The sequence below is a fragment of the Hibiscus syriacus genome, unplaced genomic scaffold, assembly GCF_006381635.1.
Source record: "Hibiscus syriacus cultivar Baekdansim isolate YM2019G1 unplaced genomic scaffold, ASM638163v2 tig00110597_pilon, whole genome shotgun sequence".
NCBI lineage: Eukaryota > Viridiplantae > Streptophyta > Magnoliopsida > Malvales > Malvaceae > Hibiscus > Hibiscus syriacus.
In genome coordinates, this window is record NW_024062795.1 from 4,002,512 (window position 1) to 4,018,145 (window position 15,634).

General features: G+C 36.5%; 1 protein-coding gene across 1 annotated transcript; it reads left to right on the top strand.

Annotated features, from left to right (window-relative positions):
* Positions 1-6,524: 6,524 nt before the first annotated feature.
* On the top strand, positions 6,525-7,179 carry LOC120134364 (dirigent protein 15-like). Its single transcript, XM_039150798.1, has one exon. The coding sequence runs from the start codon at positions 6,573-6,575 to the stop codon at positions 7,128-7,130; it is 558 nt and encodes a 185-aa protein (XP_039006729.1). The 5' UTR covers positions 6,525-6,572; the 3' UTR covers positions 7,131-7,179.
* The last annotated feature ends 8,455 nt before the right edge of the window (positions 7,180-15,634 follow it).

Genomic DNA, 15,634 nt, shown 5'->3' on the forward strand with positions numbered 1-15,634 from the left:
AATTGGCACTCAGATTATGTTATAGAAGGTAATATTGTATACTGCCTTTTAACAGAGGACGGTGAGCCATCAACATATCAGGAGGCAATAAACAGCTCAGATGCTTCACTGTGGATGATGGCGATGCAAGAAGAAATCGAAGCCCTTCATAAAAATAATACATGGGACCTTGTGCCACTACCACAAGGAAGGAAGCCAATTGGTAACAAATGGGTCTTCAAAATCAAGCGAAATGGCGACGATCAAGTTGAGAGATATCGTGCAAGACTGGTGGTCAAGGGATATGCTCAAAAAAAAGGTATTGATTTTAATGAAATATTTTCTCCTGTGGTTCGACTAACAACAGTTCGAGTAGTTTTGGCAATTTGTGCTACATTGGACTTATATCTAGAGCAGCTAGATGTTAAAACAGCTTTTCTTCATGGAAATCTTGAAGAATAGATTTACATGCTCCAGCCTGAAGGGTTTGAAGAAAAAGAAAAGAAGAACTTGGTTTGCAGGTTGAACAAATCTCTGTATGGTCTAAAGCAGGCACTGAGGTGTTGGTATAAGAGATTTGATTCCTTCATTATGTGCCTTGGATACAATAGACTTAATGCAGACCCTTGTGTTTATTTCAAGAGGTCTGGTGATAATAATTTTGTTATATTGCTGTTGTATGTGGATGACATGTTGGTTGCAGGACCCAACAAAGATCATATTGAAGAATTGAAGGCACAACTGGCTAGGGAATTTGAAATGAAGGACTTGAGATCAACAAACAAGATTCTAGGGATACAAATTCACCGAGACAAAAGTAATAGGAAGATTTGGCTTTCACAAAAGAATTACTTGAAGAAGATATTGTCACGATTCAGCATGCAAGATTGTAAGTCAATTTCTACCCCTCTTCCTATTAACTTCAAATTATCCTCCAATATGAGTCCTAGCAGTGAAAAAGAGAGGATGGAGATGTCTCGAGTACCGTATGCATCGTCAGTGGGAAGTTTAATGTTCGCTATGATATGCACAAGACCAGACATTGCACAAGCAGTGAGAGTGGTTAGTCAGTACATGGCGAATCCAAGCAAAGAGCATTGGAATACAGTAAAGAGGATCCTTAGATACATCAAAGGGACCTCAAATGTTGCATTATGTTACGGAGGATCAAACTTACTTATAAATGGGTATGTCGATTCTGACTATGCAGGGGATTTGGATAAAAGCAAATCTACTACAGGATATGTGTTCAAAGTTGCTGGTGGAGCTGTAAGCTGAGTTTCAAAATTGCAGTCAGTTGTGGCTACATCCATAACAGAGGCAGAATATGTAGTAGTAACACAAGCCAGTAAAGAAGCAATTTGGTTGAAGATGCTATTGGAGGAGCTTGGGCACAATCAAGAGTATGTCTCTCTATTTTATGACAGTCAAAGCGCTTGCATCTAGCAAGAAATCCAGCATTTCATTCAAGGACAAAGCACATACGAGTTCAATACTATTTCATTCGTGAAAAGGTGGAACAAGGAACGGTAGATATGCAAAAAATCCATACCAAAGACAACATAGCAGATTTCATGACAAAGGCGATCAACGCTGATAAATTTACTTGGTGCCGATCCTCTTGTGGCCTGTCAAAGACGTAAGCAACATGAAGGTACTAGGTAGAAAGAATGGTATGAAGATATGATTGTTCTAATCAAATCTTCAAGTGGGAGATTGTTGAAAATTCAATGCACCTTTCGGTGCAAGTTGAAATTGGAGAAAAAAAATTAATTAAATCCACCGAAATATGGTAAGTCAAAAAAGGGGTTGTAATTGTTGAAAATGAGAATGGGAAAATTACAAAGTTTAGTCACTAAAGTTTAGGGTATTTACAAATTAGTCCTTAAAACTTCAACTATAAATACCCTAGCTCATTTAGCTTCAAAACCATCCCAAAGCATTCTAGCTTTCTTCCAATACTAGAGAGAATTTAGAGAGTTTCTTGAGAGTTGTTTTCTCCTTTTTATCAAGAGAGAATTATCATTGTTTTCTCCTTGGTAGATCGAGAGAGGATGTAATTCCTATTTTTCTCATAGTGAAATTCTTCTACCGTTGCCCGTGGTTTTTTACCCTATATTATTTAGGGGTTTTCCATGTAAATTTTGTGTCTCTTTTATCTTCAATTTTTATTTTCTCAAATTATCAATTGCATTTTTACTCTATCCGATAGCCGTCTTCCGCAACAGTATGCACTCAAAGCAACCTTGAGGATGAAAACAATCAAGGACTTGCCTTTTAAAACTGCCACAGCCCAAGTAATCTCACCCTCTCAATCCCTCACTTCCCTATTAACATTGTAGAGCCTAAGAATGACCCTCTACACTTCCTTTGCAAAAACACATTCGAAGAAGAAAATATGGTTTCTAGTCTCCAGCATACAACCACAATTTTGACAAAGTTCATCAAATGCCCATCCTCATCATTCTATCAACAGTGGGCAACTTGTCTAAAAGCCATCCATCCAATGATTGAATGCTTAGGTACATTCAATGAAAACCACAACAGCCTGTGCCAAGCCACCTTATCCTTTTTCACTCTAATCTCACTCCAATACTCCCTAGTCTGCCTCATTAAACTGTTTGCACCAGTAAACAGCATGTGAAACGCACTTATGAGTTTCAAAACTTTCCTCAATCCCCAATTAAAAGTTAGGTTGCTAATCTCCTACCAAACATTATCTCCTTTGAGAACATACTCCCGAATCCAAGCCACCCACAAAGATCCTTCTCCAACAAGAATCCTTTTTAGTAAGGTGAGCATACAAACCTTATTCCAGCATTTCAAGTTCTTAATCCCCAACCCTCCTTCAGCTTTAGGTGTACAAACCTTGTCCCAGCACACTCTAGCTCCCCTAGCAGAGACATTATTTCCCTTCCACAGGAACCTAGCACAAAGTTGTTCAACCCTGCTCACCACAGCTGCAGGCAATACAAGCTGCATGCACCAAAAGTTAGCTACATTGAACAGTACAACACCAATGAGCTGCAATCTAGCTGCATAACTAAGAAATCTATTAGCCAATTGCCTCAACTTTGCCTTTACCTTCTCCACAAGATTGTCACAATCCTTAACAGACAGTTTCCTAGGGGAAAGAAACACCCCCGAATACCTCACAGGTAATTTTCCAAGCTAGAAACCAGTCACCCTTTGAATTAACTCCAGTTGATCCTCTGCAACTCCTGAAGCAAATAATTGAGATTTAGCAACATTTAACCTCAGTCCTGAAAACTCATAAAACTTCCTAAGTACATTATGATTTTTTATTGTATTCCGCCTCTAAATAAAATATTTATATTATCTAAATAACATTTATGATATTTTAGGGATTATGTATTAAGCAACACATAAAGTAAGAACATATTGCATTAGTATTTAATAAGTTGGCTGATCAAATAAAAATTATTGTAATTGGAATGCAAATTTGGGTACTGTTGATGCCGATCAAACATCGTTCTGTTGTTCGATCCATCACCAACAAGTTTAAATAGGGGTACGAATTTGTGAGAGTGATTGAGTTGGGGCTTTAATTAAATGAGTATTATTATCGAAGAATATTAGATTCATAAATATTTTTAAAGATAAATATATGTATATATATATATATATATATATTAATAATACAAATTTTATAGTGAATGAACATAAATACAATTTTAGAATAAATATAACTAATAAAAATATATAACAAATAAAAAATTAAGATAGATACATAGTCACCTTAAACTTGCTGTAGATCCACCGTTTATTTCAATTGTGAGTTATCGTGTAGGCATATATAATGTATTGTATAATAATTATTTTGTGTTTTTTTTTCAAGAACTAAAATGATAATCTTTTTTATATGGATTATTTTTTGATATATTAGAGAGAATTTTTATTTTTAAAATTATTTTAATTTATTATTGTATGTACTTAATTAATGTCTTAAAAATTTTCAACCGCTAGTATATTAAATAATTATTCTTTTATCATATTGCAAATATTAGAATTGTGTATTCAAACCAAATATCCCCTCACAAGGCCAGAAGCCAATCTATACCAATTATCCTTTTATTTATTTTTCTATTTCAAAGAAAAGTAAAAGAAACAGACATTTTTTTGTAATTATACATCTTTTATTTTACATTCTTTTTATAATTTTGTTGACTATATCATTAAGAAGTCTAAGAATACATAACTTGTTAGGACTTTCTTCATTAGAAATACATGTAAAACCAAAAGTCTAAGAACCTCATATAATTTTTTAGTTTAATGCAACTTATTAAATTAGGTAGCTGATTAATTTACTCTTCAAGTCCAAATGCAACCTATTAAATTATGTAGCTAATTGATTTCTTCTTAGTCTTGACAATTATATAGTCGACCATTATTTTGAATTCTTCACACATAAGCAATAGGTAATTACTCTCATCCCATAGCTCATTTCGTTGAATTAGTCTCAAAATCCAAAAGACTATGGGTGTTAAAAATAGGATAAACTACACCCATGACCACTTAACTATGGATGAATTTTATTTTGACCATCAATCTTTTAATTTTCTTAATCAGACCATTTAATTATTTAGGTATTGCTAATCAAGCCACATGTCATTAACATTTAACGGATAAACTAACATGACTGTTAAAAATTTTGTATAATTAAGCAACGTATAAATGGGTAAATAATTAGACTAATTTGTTTAACATCCACATTAGCTCCTATGTTAAATATTAAAGATTGATAGCTTTATTGGCAATATTTCAATTAGGCTTCAAAGCTAGGCCTAAAAGCTATTAAATTTATCTTATGATTTCGTCAATATATTAAATAATCTATTGATACTAATTTTGAGAAGTAAACTTCAATGAAGACCTTGACCAATCTTCAATTCTACTAAATTTATCTTATGACTTCGTCAATATATTAAATAATCTATTAATACTAATTTGAGACGTAAACTTCGATGACTTTATTATTATTATTATTATTGCAGAGGGAGTGAAGATAAAACTAACGACTAAAAACTATGAAACAGTAACCAAGGTTGCAGCCCTCTCTACGGGGTCATCGTCCTTCAAAAGCGGTACCAGCAGTTCCGGCGGGTACTGAAAGAAATGATAGCCAAATGGATGACTTTAATTTGATTAACTAATCAAACTAAATGATACCATATTACCATTAACCTCTCTCTCTCTCTCCATATATATTCAGTTCTTCTAAGAGTGTTTAAAAATTAATAGGGATAACTTTTTTATTTCTAAAAATATTAAGATCATAATAGGTACGTCATGGAAATTTGCTAAAGAGCTAATCAGCTAATTAAGCGTTGTTAAATTTTAATTAATTAAAGGATTATTTTAAAAATAAGTTCTCAAAATATATTGTTTCTAACCTACAATATATTTAAAGGTAATTTGTATGCATTTGATATGGTTTCATGTTTAGTGATGATGACAATTACGCAAGATGGTTTTATATGGTAAAATGTTGATTTTGGACTTTAATAAGCATTTTTTTTTCTTAATTTGATTTGTTGTATACACGTCCAAATAAGAGCATCGATACAAAAAAATTAAAGATTATTTCATATTTTGAGTTTTGTTTATACAAGTATTGATATCAGGTGTTAGTATTGTTACCTATTTAGGAGTGTTGGTACCATAAGTTTATAATTATTTTCTTGGAAATTCAACTTTCAATTAGATATTAATGCTTTATAGATGGTATCGATGCTATAGTGTCTTCACTAACAAATTAATTTGATTCTCTCTCTCTCTTTCTAAGCCTACTTAAATTTTGAGTTTTTGTAATTAAGTCTCAAAATGTGTGAAATTGTATTTTAGACCCCTTCTGATATTTTGATTTATAATTAGACCCTCATTGTTTAATATGATGCTTTAGTCCCTAAATGAAGGATTGTGGTTTGTTTAAATGTGAGATTGTTTGATTTAGTTCGATTCAAATTTTACTATGTTATGATCAATAGATGTGACATCCAAAACTTGATTTTTCGTCTAGACCGAGTTGAGAGTATTACACCTATCCTACATAAAAATTTAATTAGTGTGAATTATTGAATACGACAAACATTAAACTAGTCTTTAAATATGATAAATTTATACTTTCTTAAAATGAAGAATAGGTAGGGAAAAGACATTTGAGAAGGTTTAATTGTGATTGAGACTACATTTAATGAGAATAAAGTTACAACTTTTAACTTTCTCAAGAAATTTGTGAAAAGAATAATATTATTCATAAATATTGTTTTCTTTATTTCCCTTAAGGGCCATAGGTGGAGTATATTAAGAAATAGAAAGTTAATCATATCTCTGATGCTTATCTAATTTAAATTAATTCAATTGTGTTAAAAACAATCACTTGTCTCGTGATAAATATTCAATTTGATTTGTTAAATTATCATATTGTTTTCTACAAATTCATTCACAATTTATGAAAAGGAAATGGCAACCAACAACTTCAGGCGTTTCACAAATTCTATATAAAGCCCTGCAGTGCACAGCAAGACACCAGAAAACCAAATATTTTCGAGGAAAACATCTTGTGAAGAAATATGGAGAAACATATTATCTTTGCATCGGCCATGATATTTCTCCTCGCCATGGCACCAGTCTATGGCCAATACTACTCCGAAACCATTACGCCGCCTCCTCGGCAGGAGCGAATGACCCGACTCCACTTCTTCCTTCATGATATCCTCAGCGGCCAAAACCCTAGTGCTGTCATGATATCCCGTCCCAACATCACAGGGTCCTCAATTTCATTCGGAAGCTTGTTTGCGATCGACGATCCCCTCACCGTAGGGCCTGAACCGACGTCGGAGATCATAGGAAACGCTCAAGGAATGTACGTATCATCGAGTCGAGACCCTGCCATGTTCACTGCCGTTATGTATGCCGATTTTGCGTTTACGAGTGGCAGGTTCAATGGCAGCTCCTTTAGTTTGTTCTCAAGGAATCCGTCTTCACCGCCAGTTCGTGAATTGGCTATTGTGGGAGGGAGAGGTGCGTTTCGGATGGCCAGCGGGTTTGCTTTTATTCGGAACAGCTTTTTGAATTTGACGACAGGCGATACGATTGTGGAGTTCAATGTTACTTTGTACCATTACTGAACCAGATTGCCGTGAATGAATATCTAATAATAAGATCAGTAAAGGAGTACTATACATTCCTTTGACTGAAGCATAAAGATACTGATACGATCTTTGATTATACTATTTATCTCTTCAATAAAACTCATTTGACTTAGTAAAAAAAAAACTGTTCATCTTGTTTTTCCAAATATATTTGTTTTATTTTATAATATATTTTTACAGTACAGTCTTTGAATTTGTTTCCATGATTAATATTTATCAACCTGTTTACTTCGGGAAATATGTATGCGTTGGTTTTTCAAATACAATTGGCAATTTTAACATAAATATCAAATTCACGTGAGCTGAAACTTGAATTTCTTGGCTTTCTAATTTTTAAAGCTTTCGTCATTAGGTAAAAGTTTAATTCATAATTTATTGAATGAGTTGGTATTTTTATTGAGGCGTAAATACTGTTAGCTCTTTTTCTTGGAGAGTATATTGGTCCTAACGTTTTATGAATAGAAATCGTTAGTTAACAAACTGTTAATGTTAAAAAATTGAGTCTTGTTACCCTAAAACGAAACATTGAGAATCAAAATACTTTAAAAAGAAAATTAATATGGCCAATATGACTATTCAATTAAATGTTATGGGTCTTTTTATCCTAAAATGAATCATTTAAGGTCAAAATACTAAAAAAAACTTAAAATAACTATTTTAATAAACATGGTGAACTAATTTTAGTATTATATCGTTTATTATTTCATAATATCAATTTTTTTTACATAAATCATAATATCAATTTAATTCTTTATAATTTGTAACATATACATACGTATATATAGGAGATACTCTTTTGTAAGAATAATTTCATAACTTATTTCAAATACAATTTATAACCTTGATTTTTTAACAAAGTGATTATCATCTGATTGTGTACATAAATCTATATTTTATTTTATTGGGAAAATATAGATCATTTATGTTGTATAGCATCTTTAAGAAAATTCCTAGGGAAAACAATTCATGAACAGAGAATTCAAAAGGGCTCGGCATCATGCAACTGAGTCAATTAAACCAAATCTTATTTTATACTTTTTTAATAAATTAAGGATTAGTCTTATCTAAAGACTAAAACTATGTTGCGGAAGATGGCTATCGGATATAGGAAATATCGCAACTGATAATTTGAGAAAATAAAAATGAAGATAAAAGAGACATAAAATTTACGTGGAAAACCTCTAAAAATTTAGGGTAAAAACCACGGGCAACGGTAGAAGAATTTTACTATGATAAAATAGGAATTACAACCTCTCTTCATCTACTAAGGAGAAAACAATGATAATTCTCTCTTGATAAAAAGGAGAAAATAACTCTAAAGAAACTCTCTAAATTCTCTCTAGTATTGGAAGAAAGCTAGAATGCTTTGGGATGGTTTTGAAGCTAAATGAGCTAGGGTGTAACAACCCGGATATTTTCAAAATAATATTTAATTGAAATTGGAGGATTTAGTTGTGAAAATCGGTAAATTGTGGGGACTAAATTGAAAGATTTTAAAATTTGGAGCTTGTTTTAGAGTTAAAGAAAATGCAGGGACCAAACCTTGAATTTACCCAAGAAAGTTAGGTATGTTATGTTATAAACGTGGTTTTCTGTTTCAAAACAGAAAACCACACCTCAATTGCTCTCAAATTCCCTTCCCCCTACGCCGGTTTCCGACTTAGATCCCGACGCCGTTCGACCTCCAATCGTAAAATTAAAACCACCGTCGTGTTCATCTTCGACCCGTGAACAAAACTCAGTAAATCAATTATAGCGAAACGCTGTCAAACGACGTGAATTTCGAGTCAAAGTCTCGACGTTTTTTTAGCACTACCGCCGAGAAAATCTTAAATTCATCTCCGATCGTTGATCGGTTTTCGACACCTCCCGCACCATCGTGTTCCTTGTGCCGTTTCGAGTCCGCCGGTGTCAACCTTGGTATCCGTAGACGGCGGCGCGTGAGGGGGTGGAGCAGTCAAAGATTCGGCCGAGTTGAAATCGAGTTCTCCGCCGTTCAAAAATTTGAACCGATCTTTGTAAGTATCTCAAAATCGCTCAAAATAATTTTTAGAAATTTTTCCGTAATATTTAGACCCCCGGAGGAGGCCTCACGCGCCACACGCGCCGCCGCAGGGAGAGTGAGTGGCTGAAAACCGGTCTGACCGGTCCGACCCGACCGTTGACCCGACCGTTGACCGTTGACTTCCTTTGACCAAAACTTAAAATGGCTTTGACCGACCATTAAACGACCGTTAATCTTTTCCGAGTATAACTATTCTGATAGCTTTCGACGTCCTGAATCCGTTTCCGAAGTCCGTTTCGTCAAATTCAAACCCGAAGGCCTCCAAATTGACGGTCAAAGTGGTTGACTTTGACTTTGACCAAGAATTTAAATTTTCGAAAAGACATACTTTATGTTTTTCGACGTCCTGATTCCGCAATCCGTTTTGCCAAATTCAAACCCGAAATCCTCTAAATTGATAGTTAAACCCTGAAAATGCTTATATACTTAAGAATTTAGCTTTGAACAATTAAGTAAGATTTGAGGTTGATAAATTATTATTGTTTGAAGGTACAAGAGACTCTCCGGATCGTTCGACAGCTCGACCCAACTCTTCTAGATCAATTAAACCACGTGTGCCAGTATTCACCCGTAAGACCCGTAAATTTTATGATTTTAGAGATTTATTTATGTTACCCATAAGTAATATAGTGTTATTATAAAATAGGTTCGAAAACTGTAGCAGAGCGTGGTGAAACCAGCAATCAGTAGATCTACTATTTGAACCTATTATCAAGGTGTGTTCCCTAATTATTACTGAACTGTTTTATTGGTTTTAATATGAGGTACACTGAGTTCTCTGGTTACTGTTTTATTGATGCACCAATTTAATGTGATGATTTATGGAATTTGTGTCACAGTGCAATTGAACTTTTGGATTGAATTACAATAGTATAGCTCTGATCAAGCTAATAAACAGAATGGGCCTAATGTGACTCTTGGGGCCCCAAGATGCATTAGGTTGGCTTCCCTTGCTGTGTGCTTAGGGTAAGCTATATGGACTTGGACTTACGGGCTTAAGGATACAAGCTCTAAAGCTTATCCTTAGGTTGGCTTTCTTTTTGCTGTGTGCTTAGAGTAAGCTATATGGAAAATAGTTTTGGAAATTACTGATGGTGTACAAGAAAAATGTTTAAACTATGATTTTTAAAAGTTAAACTCTTTTATGAATTTATGATATTTACTGGACTATGATTTGTTTAATGTACCTATTGTGATTTTAAGGTAATATTGGGACACACTGAGCCTAGATCACTTTTCGAAAATGTTTTTCCCCTTTTTAGATATTGTTGGTTAGATACATCGGTTTGAGCACTTGGAGGATCAACATATCTCTTGAAGTATATCTGATTGTAATGTTTTATCTTGCTAGTTGACTTTATTTTGGTGACATAGACCTTATTTTAAAGTATCGTATTTTAGGATGATGACACTTGTGCTATTACTGTTCGTTTTATTATGATTTTGATTTTGAATACCTGTTTTAAATTAATTTATTACTTATTGGTATTATATTTACAAATTGGGTTTTTATGGTATAATTTATTTCATGACATTTATAATGTGATTTTACATTGATTGAATAACGGTTTCAGAAAATGTCTTTAAGAATCATAATGTGATCCACTAGACTTAGTCAAAACGCATAGGCCGGGTCTAGGGGGTTACATTTATTGGTATCAGAGCTTTTGGTTTTTAACCCTCGGACTGTGTAAGAGTCCACATTGAAAATACGGTTTTGAAATATTTTACAAAACAAGTTACGAAGGCCATGTCATAAGTTATTAAGATTTTAACTGTGTTCGAGACTCCAAGTGCTTGTCTAACCCTAAGTTTTATCTCCTGTAGTAAACTCGAGATCCACCAAAAAAATGAGTGCTAGACGTGGTCGTCGAACTAGCCGTGGACGTGGTCGAGTGGCTAGATTTACAGATCCGATCGATGAGATACGGGTAGATCCCCCACCTCCGATAGGTGATCATGCTCCTACGACCCCAACGAATCTGCCTCATGCCGCTGGTATTGGCATGACTTCACCGATCATAGGAGCGACGAATATTGAGTCCGAGCCTACCAGAGTTGCATTGGATGAGAATTTTGATAGACAGTTTCTGCAATTAATACAGGGAGCAGTTAGAGCTACTGGTGTTGTATCCGAGGTTCATATTTCACAGACTTTGATTGCCAATGGAGTTAGAATTTTTGGGGGACAGATTGGTGGAGCTCCTATTGAAGCTGAGGATTGGCTACAGGATACAGAGAGACGCATGGATCAGTTGGGTTTAGACTCAACTAAGAGATATCAGGGTGATGTGGTGATGTTAGATGGCAATGCCTATACTTGGTGGGAGTCAGTGACCAGTAGTGTTCCTACCGATCGTTTGACTTGAAATTTCTTTAAGGATTGCTTTCGGAGTCGTTTTTTGGGAGAACGCTACTTAGCTCAGAGACGTCAGCAGTTTCAAGACCTGGTTCAGGGAGACATGACTGTTTCTGAGTATGAGATCGAGTTCTTGAAGTTGCTGAAGTATGGATTCAGTATAGTACCTACTGAGAGAGATCGATGTCGTAAATTTGCCCTTGGACTCAGATACGAGCTGCGTAAGCAAGTTGTAACCCATCAGGATGAGATATTTGATGGGCTGGTAGGCAGAGCCAAAGATGCTGAAGAGGTGGAGGTTTTAGCTTCTGGTAGAGAGCGTGTTGAACAGGAACGATCTAAGAAATTTTCAGGCCCGATGGAGTCATCAGCACAATCCGGGAAAAGGACTCGTACTTCAGTCCCTCCGAGAAGCAATACACGTTTCAGGCCTGCAGCGTCCTCACCGTTAGTTGGCAGTCGAGGCGGTTCCTCGTCGTATTATCATGGGTTCCTCTGTGAGTATTGCGGTAAACAACACACAGGAGAGTGTCGTAAGAAGATGGGTATTTGCTATCAGTGTGGATCTAGTGGTCATTATCAGAGGGATTGTCCTCAGCTAGCTTTGTTTGAGCAGACCGCTACCCATACTCCTGTACGTTCTCAGACTACAGTACAGACTCCAATTAGAGATCGTAGCCAAGTAAAGGCTCGTGGTTCAGCATCTAGGACTGATAGTAGAGCCCAACCTCAGCAAAATAGAGGGCCAACAATTTCTGAGGCTAGACAGCCAGCTTTGGTTTATACCACTAGACGTCGGGAGGACAAAGATGAGCCTGAGGTTATTGCAAGTACATTTACTATTTATTCTATCCCATACTTTGCATTACTGGACAATGGCTCCACTCACTCCTATGTATCGAGCTCAGTATCTCGAAACCTTCAGATTTCGATCGAGAACACTGAAAATACTGTTACAGTTACGAGTCTAGTAGGACAAGCGGTATTAATGAATAAAGTATTTCGACGTTGTCCTCTCGAGGTTCAGGGAGAAATTTTTCTCGCTGATCTTATGGAGCTTCCTTTAGAGGAGTTCGATCTAATTCTTGGGATGGATTGGTTGAATAAACACAAGGTAAATCTGGATTGCGAATACAAGCGGGCTACTCTAAAGACTTCAGATGGTCGGACTGTTATGTTAATTGGTGAACGGCGTGGCTATCTCTCCAATATAGTTTCAGCGATGGAAATTGATTGTATGATCCGGAAGGGATATGAGACTTTCATTGCTTGTATTTTGAACACTAAAGGTTCATTATCCACGATCGATGAGATCCGTACAGTTAGCGAGTTTCCTGATGTCTTTCCAGAAGAGTTGCCTGGTTTACCTCCTGATAGAGAGGTAGAGTTCGAGATAGAGACTTATCCGGGATTTGTACCTATTTCTATGGCACCTTATCGCATGGCTCCAAAAGAACTTAAGGAGTTGAAGGTCCAATTGCAAGAATTATTCGATCGAGGATTTATTCGGCATAGTACTTCACCATGGGGAGCTCTAGTTCTGTTCGTGAAAAAGAAGGATGGGTCGCTAAGATTATGTATTGACTATTGGAAGTTAAACCAGATGACGGTCAAGAATAAATATCCACTACCCAGGATTGATGACTTATTTGATCAGTTACAAGGAGCTACTGTATTCTCTAAGATTGATCTTCTTTCGGGGTATTATCAATTGAAATTTAAAGGATCTGATGTTGCAAAGACGGCCATTCGTACTAGATATGGTCATTATGAATTCTTAGTGATGCCTTTTGGTTTGATGAATGCTACTGCAGCTTTCATGGATTTGATGAATCGGGTGTTCTGACCATATTTGGATCAATTTGTGGTGGTCTTTATTGATGATATTTTGATCTATTCTCGTACTGAGGCAGAGCATGGCGAGCATTTGAAGATCGTTTTGCAGACTTTGAGAGAGCATCGTCTATATGCCAAACTAAGCAAGTGTGATTTTTGGCTTCAAGAAGTGTCATTTATGGGGCATATTATTTCTGTGCGAGGTATTCAGGTCGATCCAAGCAAGATTGAAGCTATTGTGAATTGGAAACGACCCAAGAATATCTCTGAGATTCGCAGTTTCTTGGGCTTGGCTGGTTATTATCGACGTTTTGTTGAGGGCTTTTCTATCATTGCTTGTCCTTTGACAAAGTTGTTAAGGAAGAATGTACCGTTTGACTGGGGTGAGGCACAACAGGAGAGCTTTGGGAAATTAAAGGCGGTATTGACTCAAGCACCAGTATTGATTCAACCAGAGTCCGAGAAGGATTTTACAGTGTATAGTGATGCGTCACAGTCAGGACTCGACTGTGTTCTAATGCAGGAAAGTAAGGTGGTGGCTTATGCATCCCGTCAGCTGCGACCGCATGAGTGTAATTATCCTACTCATGATTTGGAGTTAGCAGCAGTGATTTTTTCCTTGAAGATTTGGAGACACTATCTTTATGGAGAGAAGTGTTACATTTTCACGGATCATAAGAGTTTAAAGTATCTTCTGACCCAGAAGGAGCTTAATTTGAGACAGCGACGCTGGCTAGAGCTTCTAAAGGATTATGATTCCGTGATTGATTATCGCCCTGGTAAAGCTAATATTGTAGCGGATGCTTTGAGTCGAAAGGCGGTAACAGAGTTGAGATCATTAATGGCCAGGATGAATTTATATGACGATGGCACTATGTTAGCAGAATTACAAGTTAAGCCGACCTTGGTTGATGAGATCAAAGCTAAGCAGCCCCTTGATAGCTCCTTGCTTTCCATCTTTGAGCAAGTAGAGAAAGGGACAAGCTCAGATTACGCCCTTGATCAGGATGAAGTTTTATGCTTCAAAGGTCGGTATTGTGTGTCGGATGATGCTGAGTTGAGGCAGACTATCCTTACAGAGGCTTATAGTAGTCCATATGCTATGCACCCCGGTGGAGATAAGATGTATCGGAATTTGAGAGAGAGGTATCATTGGGTTGGCATGAAGAAGGACATCTCGAATTTTGTGGCGAGGTGTTTGACTTGTCAGCAAGTTAAGGCGGAACATCAACATCCATCAGGTTTTTTACAACCTATCAAGATTCCTGAATGGAAATGAGAGCGTATTACTATGGATTTTGTTACTGGTTTACCTATGACTCCTTCGAAAAAGGACTCAATTTGGCTGATTGTTGACAGACTTACAAAGTCAGCTCACTTCATTCCTGTACGGGTAAATTATACGTTGGACAAGTTGGCGAGGTTGTATATTTCAGAGATTGTTAGATTGCATGGTGTTCCGTTATCTATCATTTCAGATCGAGATCCGAGATTTACTTCGAGATTTTGGAAGGCGCTACATACGGCTTTGGGTATGAGATTGGATTATAGTACCTCCTTCCACCCACAAACTGATGGTCAATCTGAGAGAGTAATTCAGATTCTGGAGGATATGTTACGGGGTTGTGTAATTGCTTTTCATGGTAGCTGGGAGAACTTTTTGCCTTTGGCTGAATTCGCTTATAATAACAGTTACCAGACCAGCATTCGTATGGCACCCTATGAAGCACTCTATGGGCGTAGGTGTCGCACCCCGATTTGTTGGACTGAGTTGCGTGATAGGAAGACTTTGGGACCTGAGTTAGTGCGGGAGACAGGGGACACAGTCAGATTGATCCGTAACCGTCTGAAAGAGGCATTTGATAGGCAGAAATCTTATGCAGATCAAAGGATGAAGGATATACAGTTTGACGTTCAAGATCAGGTTTTTCTCAAGGTATCTCCATGGAAGAAAGTATTGAGATTTGGACGTAAGGGTAAACTGAGTCCGCGATTTATTGGGCCGTATCGTATTCTGAAGAAAGTTGGACCTGTTGCTTATCAGCTTGAGTTGCCTTCCCATCTTAGTCGTATTCATGATGTTTTTCATGTGTCTATGTTAAGGCGATACCGTCCAGATCCAGATCACATCATTCAAGTTGATGAGGTAGAGCTGAGACCTGATTTGTCATATGAGGAGGAGCCCATCCAGATCTTAGAAAGAGATGAGCGAGTTCTTCG